This window comes from Lampetra planeri, unplaced genomic scaffold (assembly GCF_965212315.1).
Source record: "Lampetra planeri unplaced genomic scaffold, kcLamPlan1.2.h2 scaffold_181, whole genome shotgun sequence".
NCBI lineage: Eukaryota > Metazoa > Chordata > Hyperoartia > Petromyzontiformes > Petromyzontidae > Lampetra > Lampetra planeri.
The window spans coordinates 26,040-48,573 of NW_027614551.1; the positions used below are offsets into that span (position 1 = coordinate 26,040).

The 22,534-nt window shown below is 56.8% G+C and overlaps 1 protein-coding gene across 1 annotated transcript in view; it reads right to left on the reverse strand.

Annotated features, from left to right (window-relative positions):
- Window positions 1-22,534, reverse strand: part of LOC144739956 (inositol polyphosphate-4-phosphatase type I A-like) — a 54,764-nt gene that overhangs the window by 16,580 nt on the left and 15,650 nt on the right. The window contains 12 exon segments of the mRNA XM_078622842.1: window positions 3,952-4,125; window positions 5,691-5,838; window positions 7,138-7,240; window positions 7,667-7,774; window positions 8,955-9,088; window positions 10,002-10,161; window positions 12,226-12,298; window positions 15,542-15,632; window positions 17,898-17,974; window positions 18,341-18,451; window positions 20,740-20,870; window positions 22,034-22,270. Of these exon segments, the coding sequence (XP_078478968.1) occupies window positions 3,952-4,125; window positions 5,691-5,838; window positions 7,138-7,240; window positions 7,667-7,774; window positions 8,955-9,088; window positions 10,002-10,161; window positions 12,226-12,298; window positions 15,542-15,632; window positions 17,898-17,974; window positions 18,341-18,451; window positions 20,740-20,870; window positions 22,034-22,270 (1,547 nt within the window).

The following is a 22,534-nucleotide window of genomic DNA, read 5'->3' on the forward strand; positions in this document are numbered from 1 at the left end:
AGAGTGAGTACACACAGAGTGAGTGCACACACAGAGTGAGTGCACACAGAGTGAGTGCACACACAGAGTGAGTGCACACAGAGTGAGTGCACACAGAGTGAGTGCACACACAGAGTGAGTACACACAGAGTGAGTACACACAGAGTGAGTACACACACAGAGTGAGTGCACACACAGAGTGAGTACACACACAGAGTGAGTGCACACACACAGTGAGTGCACACAGAGTGAGTGCACACAGAGTGAGTACACACACAGAGTGAGTGCACACACAGAGTGAGTACACACAGAGTGAGTACACACAGAGTGAGTGCACACAGAGTGAGTGCACACAGAGTGAGTGCACACACACAGTGAGTGCACACAGAGTGAGTGCACACAGAGTGAGTGCACACACAGAGTGAGTACACACAGAGTGAGTACACACAGAGTGAGTACACACACAGAGTGAGTGCACACACAGAGTGAGTACACACACAGAGTGAGTGCACACACAGAGTGAGTGCACACAGAGTGAGTGCACACAGAGTGAGTGCACACACAGAGTGAGTACACACACAGAGTGAGTGCACACACAGAGTGAGTGCACACACAGAGTGAGTACACACAGAGAGTGAGTACACACAGAGTGAGCACACACAGAGTGCACACACAGAGTGAGTGCACACACAGAGTGAGTGCACTCACAGAGTGAGTACACACACAGAGTGAGTACACACACAGAGTGAGTACACACACAGAGTGAGTACACACACAGAGTACACACACAGAGTGAGTGCACACACAGAGTGAGTGCACACACAGAGTGAGTACACACAGAGTGAGTACACACAGAGTGAGCACACACAGAGTGCACACACACAGTGAGTGCACACACAGAGTGAGTGCACACACAGAGTGCACTCACAGAGTGAGTGCACACACAGAGTGCACACACAGAGTGAGTGTACACACAGAGTGAGTGCACACACAGAGTGCACACACACAGTGAGTGCACACACAGAGTGAGTGCACTCACAGAGTGAGTGCACACACAGAGTGCACACACACAGTGAGTGCACACACAGAGTGCACACACAGAGTGAGTGTACACACAGAGTGAGTGCACACACAGAGTGCACACACACAGTGAGTGCACACACAGAGTGAGTGCACTCACAGAGTGAGTGCACACACAGAGTGCACTCACAGAGTGAGTGCACACACAGAGTGCACACACAGAGTGAGTGCACACACAGAGTGAGTGCACACACAGAGTGAGTGCACACACAGAGTGAGTGCACACACAGAGTGAGTACACACAGAGTGAGTACACACACAGAGTGCACACACAGAGTGAGTACACACACAGAGTGAGTGCACACACAGAGTGCACTCACAGAGTGAGTGCACACACAGAGTGCACACACAGAGTGAGTGCACACACAGAGTGAGTGCACACACAGAGTGCACTCACAGAGTGAGTACACACACAGAGTGAGTGCACACACAGAGTGCACTCACAGAGTGAGTGCACACACAGAGTGAGTGCACACAGAGTGAGTGCACACACAGAGTGAGTGCACACACAGAGTGCACTCACAGAGTGAGTGCACACACAGAGTGCACACACAGAGTGAGTGCACACACAGAGTGAGTACACACACAGAGTGCACACACAGAGTGAGTGCACACACAGAGTGAGTGCACACACACAGTGAGTGCACACACAGAGTGAGTGCACTCACAGAGTGAGTGCACACACAGAGTGCACACACAGAGTGAGTGCACACACAGAGTGAGTGCACACACAGAGTGAGTACACACACACAGAGTGCACACACAGAGTGAGTGCACACACAGAGTGAGTGCACACACAGAGTGAGTGCACTCACAGAGTGAGTGCACACACAGAGTGCACACACAGAGTGAGTGTACACACAGAGTGAGTACACACACAGAGTGCACACGCAGAGTGAGTGCACACACAGAGTGAGTGCACACACAGAGTGAGTACACACACAGAGTGAGTGCACACACAGAGTGAGTACACACACAGAGTGAGTACACACACAGAGTGAGTACACACACAGAGTGAGTGCACACACAGAGTGAGTACACACACAGAGTGAGTGCACACACAGAGTGAGTGTACACACAGAGTGAGTACACACACAGAGTGCACACACAGAGTGAGTACACACACAGAGTGAGTACACACACAGAGTGCACACGCAGAGTGAGTGCACACACAGAGTGAGTGCACACACAGAGTGAGTACACACACAGAGTGAGTACACACACAGAGTGAGTACACACACAGAGTGAGTACACACACAGAGTGAGTACACACACAGAGTGAGTACACACACAGAGTGAGTGCACACACAGAGTGAGTGCACACACAGAGTGAGTACACACACAGAGTGAGTACACACACAGAGTGAGTGCACACACAGAGTGAGTACACACACAGAGTGAGTGCACACACAGAGTGAGTGCACACACAGAGTGAGTACACACACAGAGTGAGTACACACACAGAGTGAGTGCACACACAGAGTGAGATCACACACAGAGTGAGTACACACAGAGTGAGTGCACACACAGAGTGAGTACACACACAGAGTGAGTACACACACAGAGTGAGTGCACACACAGAGTGAGTACACACACAGAGTGAGTGCACACACAGAGTGAGTGCACACACAGAGTGAGTACACACACAGAGTGAGTGCGCACACAGAGTGAGTGCGCACACAGAGTGAGTACACACACAGAGTGCACACACAGAGTGAGTGCACACACAGAGTGAGTGCACACACAGAGTGAGTGCGCACACAGAGTGAGTACACACACAGAGTGAGTGCACACACAGAGTGAGTGCACACACAGAGTGAGTACACACACAGAGTGAGTGCGCACACAGAGTGAGTGCGCACACAGAGTGAGTACACACACAGAGTGAGTGCACACACAGAGTGAGTGCACACACAGAGTGAGTACACACACAGAGTGAGTACACACACAGAGTGAGTACACACACAGAGTGAGTGCACACACAGAGTGAGTACACACACAGAGTGAGTACACACACAGAGTGAGTGCACACAGAGTGAGTGCACACAGAGTGAGTACACACAGAGTGAGTGCACACACAGAGTGAGTGCACACACAGAGTGAGTACACACAGAGTGAGTACACACAGAGTGAGTACACACAGAGTGAGTGCACACACAGAGTGAGTACACACAGAGTGAGTACACACAGAGTGAGTACACACAGAGTGAGTGCACACACAGAGTGAGTGCACACAGAGTGAGTACACACAGAGTGAGTGCACACACAGAGTGAGTACACACACAGAGTGAGTGCACACAGAGTGAGTGCACACAGAGTGAGTACACACAGAGTGAGTGCACACACAGAGTGAGTGCACACACAGAGTGAGTACACACAGAGTGAGTACACACAGAGTGAGTACACACAGAGTGAGTGCACACAGAGTGAGTGCACACAGAGTGAGTACACACAGAGTGAGTGCACACACAGAGTGAGTGCACACACAGAGTGAGTACACACAGAGTGAGTACACACAGAGTGAGTACACACAGAGTGAGTACACACAGAGTGAGTACACACAGAGTGAGTGCACACACAGAGTGAGTGCACACACAGAGTGAGTACACACACAGAGTGAGTACACACAGAGTGAGTACTCACACAGAGTGAGTGCACACACAGAGTGAGTGCACACACAGAGTGAGTACACACAGAGTGAGTACACACAGAGTGAGTGCACACACAGAGTGAGTACACACACAGAGTGAGTACACACTCACTCCTCACTCACTCAGGAATGGAACTCGCGTCGCCGGCTTCGCGGCGCGGCGCAGCGCTAACCGCTGCACCACCGCTCCCCACACACACACCAACTCTGATAACAACGCTCGCTCACACACACCCACTCACCCATTCACGGCGTGACGCCACCCGCAGCGTGGAGCTTGTGGATGAGCCGGCGGCGGCGGCGGCGGCGGCGGCGGTTGTGGCAGAGAGTCTGGTCTCCTGGCTCTCGCTCCGCGCCAGCCGCAACACGGCATCACACACCGCTTCCCGCTCACACAGCGACACCAGCTGCTGCGTCTGTGGGGTGCGGGAGGAAGGGGGGTGTGACGGGGTGGGGGGTGAGAGTGTGAGTGGGTGAGCGCGAGTGGGTGAGTGTGAGTGGGTGAGTGAGAGTGGGTGAGTGGGTGAGTGAGAGTGGGTGAGTGGGTGAGTGAGAGTGGGTGAGTGCGAGTGGGTGAGTGGGTGAGTGAGAGTGTGAGTGAGTGGGTGAGTGAGAGTGAGAGTGGGTGAGTGGGTGAGTGAGAGTGGGTGAGTGCGAGTGGGTGAGTGGGTGAGTGGGTGAGTGAGAGTGTGAGTGAGTGGGTGAGTGAGAGTGTGAGTGGGTGAGTGGGTGAGTGAGAGTGGGTTAGTGAGAGTGGGTGAGTGAGCGTGGGTGAGTGCGAGTGGGTGAGTGAGAGTGTGAGTGAGAGTGCGAGTGGGTGAGTGAGAGTGTGAGTGAGAGTGCGAGTGGGTGAGTGAGAGTGTGAGTGAGAGTGAGTGGGTGAGTGTGAGTGGGGTGAGTGAGAGTGTGAGTGAGAGTGGGTGAGCAATTGGGTGAGTGTGAGTGTGTGAGTGTGAGTGCGAGTGGGCGAGTGCAAGTGGGTGAGTGAGAGTGGGCGAGCACGAGTGTGAGTGGGTGAGTGTGAGTGGGTGAGTGAGAGTGGGTGAGTGAGTGTGAGTGTGAGAGTGTGAGTGGGTGAGTGAGAGTGGGCGAGCACGAGTGTGAGTGGGTGAGTGTGAGTGGGTGAGTGAGAGTGGGTGAGTGAGTGTGAGTGTGAGAGTGTGAGTGGGTGAGTGAGAGTGGGCGAGCACGAGTGTGAGTGGGTGAGTGTGAGTGGGTGAGTGAGAGTGGGTGAGTGAGTGTGAGAGTGTGAGTGGGTGAGTGAGAGTGGGCGAGCACGAGTGTGAGTGGGTGAGTGTGAGTGGGTGAGTGAGAGTGGGTGAGTGAGTGTGAGTGTGAGAGTGCAAGCGGGTGAGTGCGAGTGGGCGAGCGTGAGTGCGAGCCTCACTGCGAGCGGCCGCGGCGCCTAGCGGCCATGGGTGACCGGGTGAGCGCGAGTGGGTGAGCGCGAGTGGGTGAGCGCGAGTGGGTGAGCGCGAGTGGGGTGAGCGCGAGCGGGTGAGCGCGAGTGGGTGAGCGCGAGTGGGTGAGCGCGAGTGGGTGAGCGCGAGTGGGTGAGCGTAAGTGGGTGAGCGTGAGTGGGTGAGCGCGAGTGGGTGAGCGTAAGTGGGTGAGCGTGAGTGGGTGAGCGCGAGTGGGTGAGCGCGAGTGGGTGAGCGCGAGTGGGTGAGCGCGAGTGGGTGAACGCGAGTGGGTGAGCGCGAGTGGGTGAGCGCGAGCGGGTGAGCGCGAGCGGGTGAGCGCGAGCGGTGTGAGCGCGAGCGGGGTGAGCGCGAGCGGGTGAGCGCGAGTGGGTGAGCGCGAGTGGGTGAGCGTGAGTGCGAGTGGGTGAGCGTGAGTGGGTGAGCGTGAGTGCGAGTGGGTGAGCGCGAGTGGGTGAGCGCGAGTGGGGTGAGCGCGAGTGGGTGAGCGCGAGTGGGTGAGCGCGAGTGGGTGAGCGCGAGTGGGTGAGCGCGAGTGTGGCGGGCGTCGCGTCCCTCACCGTGTCAACCAGGTGAGCGAGGTGAGTGGAGAGCTCTTCGGTGGTGAGCGGCGAGGCGGCGAGGGATGCGTGGTGCGAGTCAAAACGGAGCTTCAGCTTCCAGAGACGCTGTAGCAGAGACCTCATCTCGTCCTGCTCACCCAACACACTGGGAGGGGGCGGGGGGGACAGGGTGAGAGACAGCTTTGATCACGACCTACAAGACCATCACTCAAAACTGCTCTAGAGGATTCATCTTCTTGGTTCTTTCGGTAAAGTCGCGTAGAAGGAAAATAATAAAAATAAAACATTATTAAATAATTCTCACGACGTTTCGGCCACAACGCAAGCAGCCGTCTTCAGGTGAAGAACAGGTCTGTTAAGGAGACAGAGTCTGAATGACAGACCTGTTCTTCACCTGAAGACGGCTGCTTGCGTTGTGTGGCCGAAACGTCGTGAGAATTATTCTATTATGTTTTATTTTTATTATTTTATTATTTTCCTTCTACGTGACTTTACCGAAAGCACCAAGAAGATGAATCCCTGCAGTCACGAAAGAAGCTTTAAATCGAAATTTTATGATGTTTTATTTTTATTATTTTATTATTTTCCTTCTACGTGACTTTACCGAAAGAACCAAGAAGATGAATCCCTGCGGTCACGAAAGCTTTAAATTGCTCTAGAGGAGTCGTACAACCCTAGCTGCCATTGCTATTCAGTGGCCTGAAATGAAATCTATCGCTACGGATGACCAATGCGAGAAATTATCATGTATTTTGATTATTGTGTACTGCTGCTGCTACTACTATTGCTACTCCTGCTATCATGGATTTGACTCATGCAGCTAGCGAAGGATGCTAGGTCTAGTAATATATGTAATGTATGTCGCTATTGTTAACTTTCAATCACATTTCTTATGATCACTGTTACAATTATTTTAGTAATTTCTAGAAAGGTTTAGTTTAGGGCAGGTTTTTTTTTATGTAGTATAGAGTTAGAATTACATTTTTTTATCTAAATTGCATTATGATTGTTATTGTAATCTAACAAAAAAAATGGGATATTTTTTTGCACGGTTTCGTACGCAGTATAAACAAATGGTGTTTTTTCTGGAAGATTTAATTGTTTTTGTAGGGGATGGTTCAATTTGCGGACAGTAAATGTATCTTGTCATTTTACTGTTTGTTGCGGTTGCACCCGAATCAAGAGCCGAACGGCTCACAGGGTTATTCCAAACGAATGAAACTGAAAACTGAAACGGGGGGCAAACGAGATGGAGAGAGAGAAGAGAGAGGAGGGGGGGGGGGCAGTGAGACAAGGGGAGGGGTAGAATGATGGAGAGGAAGAAAGGGAGAGAATAGAGAGATAGGGGAGGGAAGAAGAGTGAGAGAGGGTAGGTGAGTCGTGAGTCGAGGTGAGTGGAGGTGAGTGATGAAGAGAGAGGGGGGGGGTCTGTGAACCTCCTCACCCGAGGCGGGCCCCCCGTGCCATCAGACTCCGCAGCCCCCCGCCCTTGAAGCCGAGCACGTGGGCAGCGGGAGCTCCCACAGTCACCACGTCGTACGTGCAGTCTGGGGGGCACCGCACACGGACGCCTTTGTCTCCCGCGTCATCGTACTGGCGGCGTGCGACTGGGCGTGTCGTCACCGTGTCTCTATGTGTGTGTGTGTCGTCACGTGTCTCTGTGTGCGCGTGTCGTCACCGTGTCTCTGCGTGTGCGTGTCGTCCCCGTGTCTCTGTGTGTGCGTGTCGTCACGTGTCTCTGAGTGTGTGTGTCGTCACCGTGTCTCTGTGTGTGTGTGTGTCGTCACGTGTCTCTGCGTGTGCGTGTCGTCCCCGTGTCTCTGTGTGTGCGTGTCGTCACGTGTCTCTGCGTGTGCGTGTCGTCACGTGTCTCTGCGTGTGCGTGTCGTCAGCGTACCGCGCCGCGTGTCGTCACGTGTCTCTGCGTGTGTGTGTCGTCACCGTGTCTCTGCGTGTGCGTGTCGTCAGCGTACCGCGCCGCGTGTGTGCGTCCTGCACACGCAGCCGCTGCACGTGCAGGTTGATGGGCACGAAGGAGAGCGCTCGCTCCCTCCGCAGACGGCTCGCCTTGAAGTTCGGCCCTGCACAAAGGCAAAGATCCCCCACATAGCCTCAGCAGACCTTTGGGGCAAGGTGGTGCTAGCACGCACCTACGCGCCTGGTGAGCGTGGCGGTGAGGAGTGTGGCGAGTCACGGTGGTGAGCGTGGCGGTGAGGAGTGTGGTGAGCCACGGTGGTGAGCGTGGCGGTGAGGAGTGTGGTGGTGGTGAGGAGTGTGGCGAGTCACGGTGGTGAGCGTGGCGGTGAGGAGTGTGGTGAGTCACGGTGGTGAGCGTTGAGGTGAGGAGTGTGGTGAGTCACGGTGGTGAGCGTTGAGGTGAGGAGTGTGGTGAGTCACCGTGGTGAGCGTGGCGGTGAGGAGTGTGGTGAGCCACGGTGGTGAGCGTGGCGGTGAGGAGTGTGGTGGTGGTGAGGAGTGTGGCGAGTCACGTTGGTGAGCGTTGAGGTGAGGAGTGTGGTGAGCCACGGTGGTGAGCGTGGCGGTGAGGAGTGTGGTGAGTCACGGTGGTGAGCGTTGAGGTGAGGAGTGTGGTGAGTCACCGTGGTGAGCGTGGCGGTGAGGAGTGTGGTGAGCCACGGTGGTGAGCGTGGCGGTGAGGAGTGTGGTGGTGGTGAGGAGTGTGGCGAGTCACGGTGGTGAGCGTGGCGGTGAGGAGTGTGGTGAGTCACGGTGGTGAGCGTTGAGGTGAGGAGCGTGGCGAGCCACGGTGGTGAGCGTGGCGGTGAGGAGTGTGGTGAGTCACGGTGGTGAGCGTGGCGGTGAGGAGTGTGGTGGTGGTGAGGAGTGTGGCGAGTCACGGTGGTGAGCGTGGCGGTGAGGAGTGTGGTGAGTCACCGTGGTGAACGTGGCGGTGAGGAGTGTGGTGGTGGTGAGGAGTGTGGTGAGTCACCGTGGTGAGCGTGGCGGTGAGGAGTGTGGCGGTGGTGAGCGTGGTGGTGAGGAGTGTGGTGAGTCACCGTGGTGAGCGTGGCGGTGAGGAGTGTGGTGGTGGTGAGGAGTGTGGTGAGTCACCGTGGTGAGCGTGGCGGTGAGGAGTGTGGCGGTGGTGAGCGTGGTGGTGAGGAGTGTGGTGAGTCACCGTGGTGAGCGTGGCGGTGAGGAGTGTGGTGGTGGTGAGGAGTGTGGTGAGTCACCGTGGTGAGCGTGGCGGTGAGGAGTGTGGCGGTGGTGAGCGTGGTGGTGAGGAGTGTGGTGAGTCACCGTGGTGAGCGTGCAGGCTGGTGAGGGCCTCTGTGTAGGCCTCCACTTGTTCTGTGCCCAGGGCCAGGAGGCGCTGGCGCCGCTCTTCCACCCGGGCGGGAAGTAGGGGGTCCACACTTTGCAGTAGAGAGAGCCTGGCAGGTCAAGGGGACGACAAACACACAGGGGTACAAAGACAAAGATCCCCCGTGTAGCCTTTAACGGGCTGTTGAGGCAAGTGCTGTTAGCGGGCAGCACCGAAAAGCAGGCGCAGCACACGAGGGGGTGGGTGGCCAGCACCACGCCCGGCCGCCTTTGTCTCCGCGGTGGCGATGTTTACTACGCACCGCTACACCAGGTACTAATTTGAGGCTGAGTCGACCTAGGGGAGGCCCGGGACCGGCTCAGATAATCGTCGCCGGTGTTGACCGTGAGCGGGAATCGAACTCGGCTCGCCGGGATTGTAGCGCGGCAATAACCGCTACACTACGGGATACACACACGGGGTACACACAAGTCCGTGTGCGTGTGTCTCTGTGTCTCTCCATGCCTCTACCCGTGTCTCTGCGTGCGCGTCTCTGCGTCGCTCCGTGTGTCGTGACGTTCTTACCCCGTGCCGCTACAGGACATCCGTGAAAAAGAGCTTGCGACCTCGTCGGATTCCTCCGGTGACCATAAATATTCTCATTCTGTCTCCGCGTCCCTCTGCGCGTGTCCCTCCGCGCGTGTCTCTCCGTGTCTCTGCCCACATCCCTCCGCGCGTGTCTCTCCGCGTCTCTGCGCATGTCTCTGCCCGTGTCCCTCCGCGCGTGTCTCTCCGCGTCTCTGCGCATGTCTCTGCCCGTGTCCCTCCGCGCGTGTCTCTCCGTGTCTCTCCGCGTCTTTGCGCGTGTCTCTGCCCGTGTCTCTGCCCGCGTCCCTCCGCGCGTGTCTCTCCGCGTCTCTGCGTGTCTCTCCGCGTCTCTGCGCGTGTCTCTGCCCGTGTCCCTCCGCGCGTGTCTCTCCGTGTCTCTGCCCGCGTGTCTCCGCGCGTGTCTCTGCGTGCGCGTGCGATGCGAGGGAGCGCACCACGCCGACAGCTGTCGGAGTCTCATCTGCAGCAGCTGGCGCGGAACGTGGAAGGAGAGACGCGACTCGGCCATGCGCTCCTGCACCGCGAGCAGCGGCCGCAGCGGCGCCTCCACGTGGCCAGGCACGCGGTACGTGCGCACGCACTCGTTGCAGAACACTGCCGACGAGACAGAGGCACAGTTCCCATTCCCCGCGTCGCCTGTTCGCGCGGGCGGCCGCGCCTGCCAGGGCCGCACGCGCCTCCGTAAAGCGCGGACGGCTACGTACGGTGCGGAAGAAGGTTACGTACGTATGGACACGTGCGCGGACAGACACGTGTACGCGCACACACGCTCGCTGCTTCGCTCACCCACTCGCTCACTCGTTCACGCGCTCACTCGCCCACTCGCTCATTCCTTCACCCACTCGTGCACTCACTCACTCGCCCACTCGCTCATTCCTTCACCCACTCGTGCACTCACTCACTCGCCCACTCGCTCATTCCTTCACCCACTCGTTCACGCACTCACTCGCCCACTCGCTCATTCCTTCACCCACTCGTGCACTCACTCACTCGCCCACTCGCTCATTCCTTCACCCACTCGTGCACTCACTCACTCGCCCACTCGCTCATTCCTTCACCCACTCGTTCACGCACTCACTCGCCCACTCGCTCATTCCTTCACCCACTCGTGCACTCACTCACTCGCCCACTCGCTCATTCCTTCACCCACTCGTGCACTCACTCACTCGCCCACTCGCTCATTCCTTCACCCACTCGTTCACGCACTCACTCGCCCACTCGCTCATTCCTTCACCCACTCGTGCACTCACTCACTCGCCCACTCGCTCATTCCTTCACCCACTCGTGCACTCACTCACTCGCCCACTCGCTCATTCCTTCACCCACTCGTGCACTCATTCACTCGCCCACTCGCTCATTCCTTCACCCACTCGTGCACTCACTCACTCGCCCACTCGCTCATTCCTTCACCCACTCGTGCACTCACTCACTCGCCCACTCGCTCATTCCTTCACCCACTCGTGCACTCACTCACTCACCCACTCGCTCATTCCTTCAGCCACTCGTTCACGCACTCACTCGCCCACTCGCTCATTCCTTCACCCACTCGTTCACGCACTCACTCGCCCACTCGCTCATTCCTTCAGCCACTCGTTCACGCACTCACTCGCCCACTCGCTCATTCCTTCACCCACTCGTTCACGCACTCACTCGCCCACTCGCTCATTCCTTCACCCACTCGTGCACGCACTCACTCGCCCACTCGCTCATTCCTTCACCCACTCGTGCACTCACTCACTCGCCCACTCGCTCATTCCTTCACCCACTCGTGCACTCACTCACTCGCCCACTCGCTCATTCCTTCACCCACTCGTGCACTCACTCACTCACCCACTCGCTCATTCCTTCAGCCACTCGTTCACGCACTCACTCGCCCACTCGCTCATTCCTTCACCCACTCGTGCACTCACTCACCAACACACCGACTTACGCAAAAAGTTAAAGCTGAAGGCCCCCCCACCCCCTGGCGATGTTAGTGATGGCGTTAGTCACGATTAAATTAGTGATGGTGATGACGATGTTAGTAATGATGTTTGCAATCGTGATGAGGGTGGTGATGTTAGTGATGATGATGTTGGTAATGATGTTAGCAATGATGATGTTCATGATGATGATGATGTTCGCGATGATGTTAGCCATGATGTTAGCGATGATGGCGATGATGGCGATGATGGTGACGGTGGTGATGATGATGATGACGATGTTAGTAACGATGTTTGCAATCGTGATGATGGTGGTGATGTTAGTGATGATGATGTTGGTAATGATGTTGGCAATGATGATGTTCATGATGATGATGATGTTAGCCATGATGTTCGCCATAATGTTAGTGATGATGACGATGATGGCGATGATGGCGATGATGGCGACGGTGGTGACGATGGTGACGATGGTGGTGACGATGGTGGTGGTGATGGTGACGGTGGTGACGATGGTGGTGATGATGGTGACGATGGTGGTGGTGGTGGTGACGGTGGTGACAATGGTGGTGGTGATGGTGACGGTGGTGACGATGGTGGTGATGATGGTGACGATGGTGGTGATGATGGTGACGATGGTGGTGGTGGTGATGGTGGTGACGATGGTGGTGACGATGGTGGTGTTGATGGTGATGGTGGTGATGATGGTGACGGTCGTGGTGGTGATGCCATCGCTCACTGGTCCTGAGGAACTCGTCATGGAGGAGGCTGTGGTAGCGCTTTGCCCGCCACTCGGGAATCCCACGGGGGCCCTGGACAGCGTTGGAGTGGGGGGGGGGGGCAGCGGGGGGGGGGGGGGGGGGCGTGGGCAGGGGGGGGGGCAGTGGAGGGGGGGGGCAGCGAAGGGGAGGGGCAGGGGGGTAAGTGGTAATGAATTTGTATTACTGCAGTGTGGATAGGGTATGGGTTGTGGGTAGTGGTAGGGGTGTGGGTTACGGGGGTAGAGAGAGGGGGGGGGGGTAGGGGTGTGGGCTATGAGGAGTAGAGAGGGGGGGGTAGGGGTGTGGGCTATGAGGAGTAGAGAGAGGGGGGGGGTAGGGGTGTGGGCTATGAGGAGTAGAGAGGGGGGGGGGTAGGGGTGTGGGCTATGAGTAGAGAGGGGGGGGGGGTAGGGGTGTGGGCTATGAGGAGTAGAGAGGGGGGGGTGGGGTGTGGGCTATGAGGAGTAGAGAGGGGGGGGGTAGGGGTGTGGGCTATGAGTAGAGAGGGGGGGGGGGGTAGGGGTGTGGGCTATGAGGAGTAGAGAGGGGGGGGTGGGGTGTGGGCTATGAGGAGTAGAGAGGGGGGGGTAGGGGTGTGGGCTATGAGGAGTAGAGAGGGGGGGGGGGTGGGGTGTGGGCTATGAGGAGTAGAGAGGGGGGGGGTAGGGGTGTGGGCTATGAGTAGAGAGGGGGGGGGTAGGGGTGTGGGCTATGAGGAGTAGAGAGGGGGGGGGTAGGGGTGTGGGCTATGAGTAGAGAGGGGAAGGGTAGGGGTGTGGGCTATGAGGAGTAGAGAGGGGGGGGGGTAGGGGTGTGGGCTATGAGTAGAGAGGGGAAGGGTAGGGGTGTGGGCTATGAGGAGTAGAGAGAGGGGGGGTAGGGGTGTGGGCTATGAGGAGTAGAGAGGGGGGGGTGGGGTGTGGGCTATGAGGAGTAGAGAGGGGGGGGGTAGGGGTGTGGGCTATGAGGAGTAGAGAGGGGGGGGGTGGGGTGTGGGCTATGAGGAGTAGAGAGGGGGGGGGTAGGGGTGTGGGCTATGAGTAGAGAGGGGGGGGGGGTAGGGGTGTGGGCTATGAGGAGTAGAGAGAGGGGGGGGTAGGGGTGTGGGCTATGAGGAGTAGAGAGGGGGGGGTGGGGTGTGGGCTATGAGGAGTAGAGAGGGGGGGGGGTAGGGGTGTGGGCTATGAGGAGTAGAGAGGGGGGGGGTGGGGTGTGGGCTATGAGGAGTAGAGAGGGGGGGGTGGGGTGTGGGCTATGAGGAGTAGAGAGGGGGGGGGGTAGGGGTGTGGGCTATGAGTAGAGAGGGGGGGGGGGGTAGGGGTGTGGGCTATGAGGAGTAGAGAGGGGGGGGTGGGGTGTGGGCTATGAGGAGTAGAGAGGGGGGGGGTAGGGGTGTGGGCTATGAGTAGAGAGGGGGGGGGGGTAGGGGTGTGGGCTATGAGGAGTAGAGAGGGGGGGGTGGGGTGTGGGCTATGAGGAGTAGAGAGGGGGGGGTAGGGGTGTGGGCTATGAGGAGTAGAGAGGGGGGGGGGGTGGGGTGTGGGCTATGAGGAGTAGAGAGGGGGGGGGGTAGGGGTGTGGGCTATGAGTAGAGAGGGGGGGGGTAGGGGTGTGGGCTATGAGGAGTAGAGAGGGGGGGGGTAGGGGTGTGGGCTATGAGTAGAGAGGGGAAGGGTAGGGGTGTGGGCTATGAGGAGTAGAGAGGGGGGGGGTAGGGGTGTGGGCTATGAGTAGAGAGGGGAAGGGTAGGGGTGTGGGCTATGAGGAGTAGAGAGAGGGGGGGTAGGGGTGTGGGCTATGAGGAGTAGAGAGGGGGGGGTGGGGTGTGGGCTATGAGGAGTAGAGAGGGGGGGGGTAGGGGTGTGGGCTATGAGGAGTAGAGAGGGGGGGGGGTGGGGTGTGGGCTATGAGGAGTAGAGAGGGGGGGGGGTAGGGGTGTGGGCTATGAGTAGAGAGGGGGGGGGGTAGGGGTGTGGGCTATGAGGAGTAGAGAGAGGGGGGGTAGGGGTGTGGGCTATGAGGAGTAGAGAGGGGGGGGTGGGGTGTGGGCTATGAGGAGTAGAGAGGGGGGGGGTAGGGGTGTGGGCTATGAGGAGTAGAGAGGGGGGGGGGTGGGGTGTGGGCTATGAGGAGTAGAGAGGGGGGGGTGGGGTGTGGGCTATGAGGAGTAGAGAGGGGGGGGGTAGGGGTGTGGGCTATGAGGAGTAGAGAGGGGGGGGTAGGGGTGTGGGCTATGAGGAGTAGAGAGGGGGGGGGTGGGGTGTGGGCTATGAGGAGTAGAGAGGGGGGGGGGTAGGGGTGTGGGCTATGAGTAGAGAGGGGGGGGGGGTAGGGGTGTGGGCTATGAGGAGTAGAGAGGGGGGGGGGTAGGGGTGTGGGCTATGAGGAGTAGAGAGAAAGGGGGGGGTAGGGGTGTGGGCTATGAGTAGAGAGGGGGGGGGGTAGGGGTGTGGGCTATGAGGAGTAGAGAGAGGGGGGGGGGTAGGGGTGTGGGCTATGAGGAGTAGAGAGGGGGGGGGGGTAGGGGTGTGGGCTATGAGGAGTAGAGGGGGGGTGGGGGGTAGGGGTGTGGGCTATGAAAAGTAGAGAGGGGGGGGGGGGTAGGGGTGTGGGCTATGAGGAGTAGAGAGGGGGGGGGGTAGGGGTGTGGGCTATGAGGAGTAGAGAGAGGGGGGGGGGTAGGGGTGTGGGCTATGAGGAGTAGAGAGGGGGGGGGTAGGGGTGTGGGCTATGAGGAGTAGAGGGGGGGTGGGGGGGTAGGGGTGTGGGCTATGAGGAGTAGAGAGGGTGGGGTAGGGGTGTGGGCTATGAGGAGTAGAGAGGGGGGGGTAGGGGTGTGGGCTATGAGGAGTAGAGAGAGGGGGGGTAGGGGTGTGGGCTATGAGGAGTAGAGGGGAGGTGGGGGGGTAGGGGTGTGGGCTATGAGGAGTAGAGAGAGGGGGGGTAGGGGTGTGGGCTATGAGGAGTAGAGAGAGGGGGGGTAGGGGTGTGGGCTATGAGGAGTAGAGAGAGGGGGGGGTAGGGGTGTGGGCTATGAGGAGTAGAGAGAGGGGGGGGGTAGGGGTGTGGGCTATGAGGAGTAGAGAGGGGGGGGGTAGGGGTGTGGGCTATGAGTAGAGAGGGGGGGGGTAGGGGTGTGGGCTATGAGGAGTAGAGGGGAGGTGGGGGGGGGTAGGGGTGTGGGCTATGAGGAGTAGAGAGGGGGGGGGTAGGGGTGTGGGCTATGAGGAGTAGAGAGAGGGGGGGGTATGGGCTATGAGGAAGGTCGTGATCCCATATCTCGTCCCCCCTCACCAGCAGTGGTGAGGAAGCCACCGTCTCCTCACCACTGTCGCTCGCCCAGACTTGCAGCCTCACCTCACCAGCGCTCACTCCCTGCTCCGATCTGCAGAGACAGAGACCCATAGACTCACACAGAGACCCACAGACTCACATTGAGACCCATAGACTTACACAGAGACCCATAGACTTACAGAGACCCACAGACTCACATTGAGACCCATAGACTCACACAGAGACCCACAGACTCACATTGAGACCCATAGACTTACACAGAGACCCATAGACTTACAGAGACCCACAGACTCACACAGAGACCCATAGACTCACACAGAGACCCATAGACTCACACAGAGACCCATAGACTCACACAGAGAGCCATAGACTCACACAGAGACCCATAGACTTACAGAGACCCACAGACTCACATTGAGAGCCATAGACTCACACAGAGACCCATAGACTCACACAGAGACCCATCGACTCACATTGAGACCCATAGACTCACACAGAGAGCCATAGACTCACACAGAGACCCGTAAACTCACAGTGACCCAGAGACTCACACAGAGAGTCATAGACTCACACAGAGACCCATAGACTCACACAGAGACCCATAGACTCACACAGAGAGCCATAGACTCACACAGAAACCCACAGACTCACATTGAGACCTATAGACTCACACAGAGAGCCATAGACTCACACAGAGACCCATAGAGTCACACAGAGACCCACAGACTCACACAGAGACCCATAGACTCACACAGAGAGCCATAGACTCACACAGAGATCCATAGACTCACACAGAGAGCCATAGACTCACACACAGACACAGACTCACACACAGACACATAGACTCACACAGAGACCCACAGACTCACACAGAGACCCATAGACTCACACAGAGAGCCATAGACTCACACAGAGACCCATAGACTCACACAGAGAGCCATAGACTCACACACAGACACAGACTCACACACAGACACATAAACTCACACAGAGAGCCATAGACTCACACACAGACACAGACTCACACACAGACACATAGACTCACACAGAGAGCCATAGACTCACACACAGACACAGACTCACACACAGACACATAGACTCACACAGAGACCCACAGACTCACACAGAGACCCATAGACTCACACAGAGAACCATAGACTCACACAGAGACCCATAGACTCACACAGAGAGCCATAGACTCACACACAGACACAGACTCACACACAGACACATAAACTCACACAGAGAGCCATAGACTCACACACAGACACAGACTCACACACAGACACATAGACTCACACAGAGAGCCATAGACTCACACACAGACACAGACTCACACACAGACACATAGACTCACACACAGACACATAGACTCACACACAGACACATAGACTCACACAGAGAGCCATAGACTCACACACAGACACATAGACTCACACAGAGAGCCATAGACTCACACACAGACACATAGACTCACACAGAGAGCCATAGACTCACACACAGACACATAGACTCACACACAGACACACAGACTCACACACAGAGACCCATAGACTCACACAGAGAGCCATAGACTCACACACAGACACAGACTCACACACAGACACATAGACTCACACACAGACACATAGACTCACACAGAGAGCCATAGACTTACACAGAGACCCACAGACTCACATTGAGACCCATAGACTCACATTGAGACCCATAGACTCACACAGAGACCCATAGACTCACATTGAGACCCATAGACTCACACAGAGACCCATAGACTCACATTGAGACCCATAGACTCACACAGAGAGCCATAGACTCACACACAGACACATAGACTCACACAGAGACCCATAGACTCACATTGAGACCCATAGACTCACACAGAGAGCCATAGACTCACACACAGACACATAGACTCACACAGAGAGCCATAGACTCACACACAGACACATAGACTCACACACAGACACATAGACTCACACAGAGAGCCATAGACTCACACACAGACACATAGACTCACACACAGACACATAGACTCACACACAGACACATAGACTCACACACAGACACATAGACTCACACACAGACACATAGACTCACACAGAGAGCCATAGTCTCACACACAGACACATAGACTCACACACAGACACATAGACTCACACAGAGAGCCATAGACTTGCAGACACGGAGCTGTGGCTATGAGATGATGGTCTCACCCTGGTCACCAATGACTAAACAACAAACACGACTGCAACAGTGAAGAGGTCAGATCGGGGTCAGGATCAAGCCATGGTCAGGTCACGAGCGGCCAGGTCAAAGGGTCAAAGGGTCAGGGTCAGGTGGGTGGTGTTGAGCTCACTTCAAGGGGAGGCTTAGTTTGCCTCCGCCACGCAGAAGCTCTTCCACCGAACATTCCACCTTTCCCAGAACCTTCACCTGGGCACGACAAAGACAAATGTCCCCCGTGTAGCTTCAACAGACTGTTGGGGCAAGTGCTGTTTATTATTATTTTGTTTTTTCCAGGTAAGGCGCACTGAGCTATGGGGTCGTCCATAAATGACGTCACGCACCTGGGGGGGGAGGGGGGTGGTCAGACATTTGTGACGATGTGTGACGAGGGGGGGGGGGGGTACGGCTACCCGTTTGCGACCCTGGTGCGGCCGGGTACGGGTAAGGAATCAAAACCCGTTTGCGACCTCTGATCTACAGTAAGTGATATCCAACTCGTTTTCGAGTTGGGTGTCCAAGTGCGGTGCCAGGGTGCGGTGCCAGGGTGCGGTGCCAGGGGCGGTGCTCCCTCACTCCGTCGGGGCCACTCCGATCGCGGGAGTCGCACACCGAGACGCAGATCCTCAGCGGGCGCGGAGCGGGGAAGAACGCGGCGCTCACCAGGAACTCGGGCGCACACGTCGCCTGCACCCGCCACACCGTGCCGTGAACACTCACCGTACACACCCACACCATGTACACTCACAATACACACCCACACCATACACACACACACTCACCATACACACACACACTCACCATACACACACACCCACACCATGTATACTCACAATACACACCCACACCATGTATACTCACCATACACACCGCACCGTGTACACTCACCATACACACCCACACCATACACACACACACTCACCATACACACACACACTCACCATGTACACTCACAATACACACCCACACCATACACACACACACTCACCATGTACACTCACCATACACACCCACACCATACACACACACACTCACCATACACACACACCCACACCATGTACACTCACCATACACACCCACACCATACACACACACCCACACCATGTATACTCACAATACACACCCACACCATACACACACACCCACACCATGTATACTCACCATACACACCCACACCATACACACACACCCACACCATGTACACTCACCATACACACCCACACCATACACACACACCCACACCATGTATACTCACAATACACACCCACACCATACACACACACCCACACCATGTATACTCACCATACACACCCACACCATACACACACACCCACACCATGTACACTCACCATACACACCCACACCATACACACACACCCACACCATGTACACTCACCATACACACCCACACCATACACACACACCCACACCATGTATACTCACAATACACACCCACACCATGTATACTCACAATACACACCCACACCATACACACACACACTCACCATACACACACACCCACACCATGTATACTCACAATACACACCCACACCATACACACACACACTCACCATACACACACACCCACACCATGTATACTCACAATACACACCCACACCATGTATACTCACCATACACACCGCACCGTGTACACTCACCATACACACCCACACCATGTATACTCACCATGCACACCCATACCGTACACACTCACCATACACACCCATACCATGTATACTCACCATACACACACACACACTCACCATACACACACACCCACACCATGTATACTCACCATACACACTGCACCATACACACCGCAGCGTGGACACTCACCGTACACACCCACACCATGTACACTCACCATACACACCCATACCGTACACACTCACCATACACACCCACACCATGTATACTCACCATTCACACCGCGCCGTGAACACTCACCGTACACACCCACACCATGTACACTCACCATACACACCCACACCATACACAACGCACCGTGTACACTCACCATACACACCCATACCATGTATACTCACCATACACACCCATACCATGTATAGTCACCATTCACACTCACACTAAACACACCGCTCCGTGTACACACACCACACCACCCCAAACATACCACACCGCACTCACCACACCGCCACACCACACCGTGCGTACTCACCATACACGCCCACACCGGACACACATACCATGTACAGCAAGTAGATCGAGTGTGGTGCATGGTGCTGGGTGTACAGTGTGCGGTGCGGGATATGCAAAGTGCAGTGGAGTGCCAGGCAAGGTGCGGTGAATGGTGCGGTGTGCGGTGCGTCAGTGCGTGGGGTGGTGCTGCTTGGTGTGGTGTGGTGTGTAGTGCGGCGTGGTGTATGTAGTGTGGTGTGTGCGGTGCGGTGTGTGGTGTAGTGTGGCGTAGTGTGGTGTGTGTGGTGCGGTGTGTGGTGCGGTGTGTGGTGCGGTGTAGTGCGGTGTGTGGTGCGGCGTGGGGTAGTGTGGTGTAGTGCGGCGTGGTGTAGTGTAGTGTGGTGTGTGTGGTGCGGTGTGTGGTGTGGTGTAGTGCGGTGTGTGGTGCGGCGTGGGGTAGTGTGGTGTAGTGTGGCGTAGTGTAGTGTGGTGTGTGTGGTGCGGTGTGTGGTGCGGTGTAGTGCGGTGTGTGGTGCGGCGTGGGGTAGTGTGGTGTAGTGTGGCGTGGTGTAGTGTAGTGCGGTGCGGTGTGTGTGGTGCGGTGTGTGGTGCGGTGTAGTGCGGTGTGTGGTGCGGCGTGGGGTAGTGTGGTGTAGTGTGGCGTGGGGTAGTGTGGTGTAGTGCGGTGTGTAGTGTGGCGTGTGGTGTAGTGTGGTGTGGTGTAGTGCGGTGTGTAGTGTGGGGTAGTGCGGTGTGGTGTAGTGTGGTGTGGTGTAGTGCGGTGTGTAGTGCGGTGTGTAGTGTGGTGTGGTGTAGTGCGGTGCGGTGTGCGGTGCCTCGATGGTCTCGGTGTGCGAGTGCAGCGTCCACGTCGGGGCGAGTGCTCGCCGGGAGTAGACGTAGACGTAGACGCGGGCAAACGGGCTCGGGGGGCTGTCGCCTGGGCCGCACGGCAACCCCCGGCAAGCTGAGCACACGGTGAGTACACACACACAGTGAATACACGGTGAGTACACACACACGGTGAGTACACACACACGGTGAGTACACACACACAGTGAATACACGGTGAGTACACACACACGGTGAGTACACACACACAGTGAGTACACACACACGGTGAGTACACACACACACGGTGAGTACACACACACAGTGAGTACACACACACGGTGAGTACACACACACGGTGAGTACACACACACAGTGAATACACGGTGAGTACACACACACAGTACACACACACGGTGAGTAGGCGGTGAGTACACACACACAGTGAGTACACACACACGGTGAGTACACACACGGTGAGTGGACACTACACTACACACACACGGTGAGTACACACACACGGTGAGTACACGGTGAGTACACACACACGGTGAGTACACGGTGAGTACACACACATGGTGAGTGGACACACACACACGGTGAGTACACACACGGTGAGTGGACACTACACTACACACACACGGTGAGTACACACACACGGTGAGTACACGGTGAGTACACACACACGGTGAGTACACACACACAGTGAGTACACACACACGGTGAGTACACACACGGTGAGTGGACACTACACTACACACACACGGTGAGTACACACACACGGTGAGTACACGGTGAGTACACACACACGGTGAGTACACGGTGAGTACACACACACGGTTAGTGGACACACTACACACACACACGGTGAGTACACACACACGGTGAGTACACACACACGGTGAGTACACACACGGTGAGTACACACACTACACACACTACACACACACATGGTGAGTGGACACACTACACACACTACACACACAGTGAGTACACACACACACACGGTGAGTACACGGTCAGTACACACACGGTGAGTGGACACACTACACACACACACGGTGAGTACACACACGGTGAGTGGACACACTACATACACGGTGAGTACACACTACACACACACACGGTGAGTACACACACGGTGAGTGGACACACTACACACACACACACGGTGAGTGGACACACTACACACACTACACACACAGTGAGTACACACACACACGGTGAGTACACACTACAGTACACACTACACTACACACTACACACACGCCCGCCCGTCGCTAGTCCGTGCCAACTCACCGATGCTCAACTCCAGCGCCGGGTTGCCGCCCTCCCGGGGGCCGGGGGGGTGCGGGGTGCCGGGGGTGCCGGGAGCCCGTGGGTCGAGGCCGCGTAGGCCGGAGATGGCCGCGCGGAGCGCCGCCACGCGAACCGCCAGGGCCTCGGCGCCGGCGCGGCCCAGCGCGCGGCTCCACGCGTCGCGCTCCGAGCGACCGGAGGCCTCCAGGTACAGAGACACCCCGGGGCCTGGGAAACCTGTGGGGGGCAGCGGGGGGCAGCGGGGGGCAGAGGGGTGTGGGGGTGAGTGGGGGGAGACAGTCGAGATTACGCTCAGCCACTCACCTACCCCGCTCACTACCCACTCACCTACCCACTCACTCTCACGCTCAGCCACTCACCTACCCCGCTCACTGTCACGCTCAGCCAACCACCCACTCTCTCACTACCCACTCACCTACCCTGCTCACTCTCACACTCAGCCACTCACCTACCCCGCTCACTATCCACCCACCTACCCAC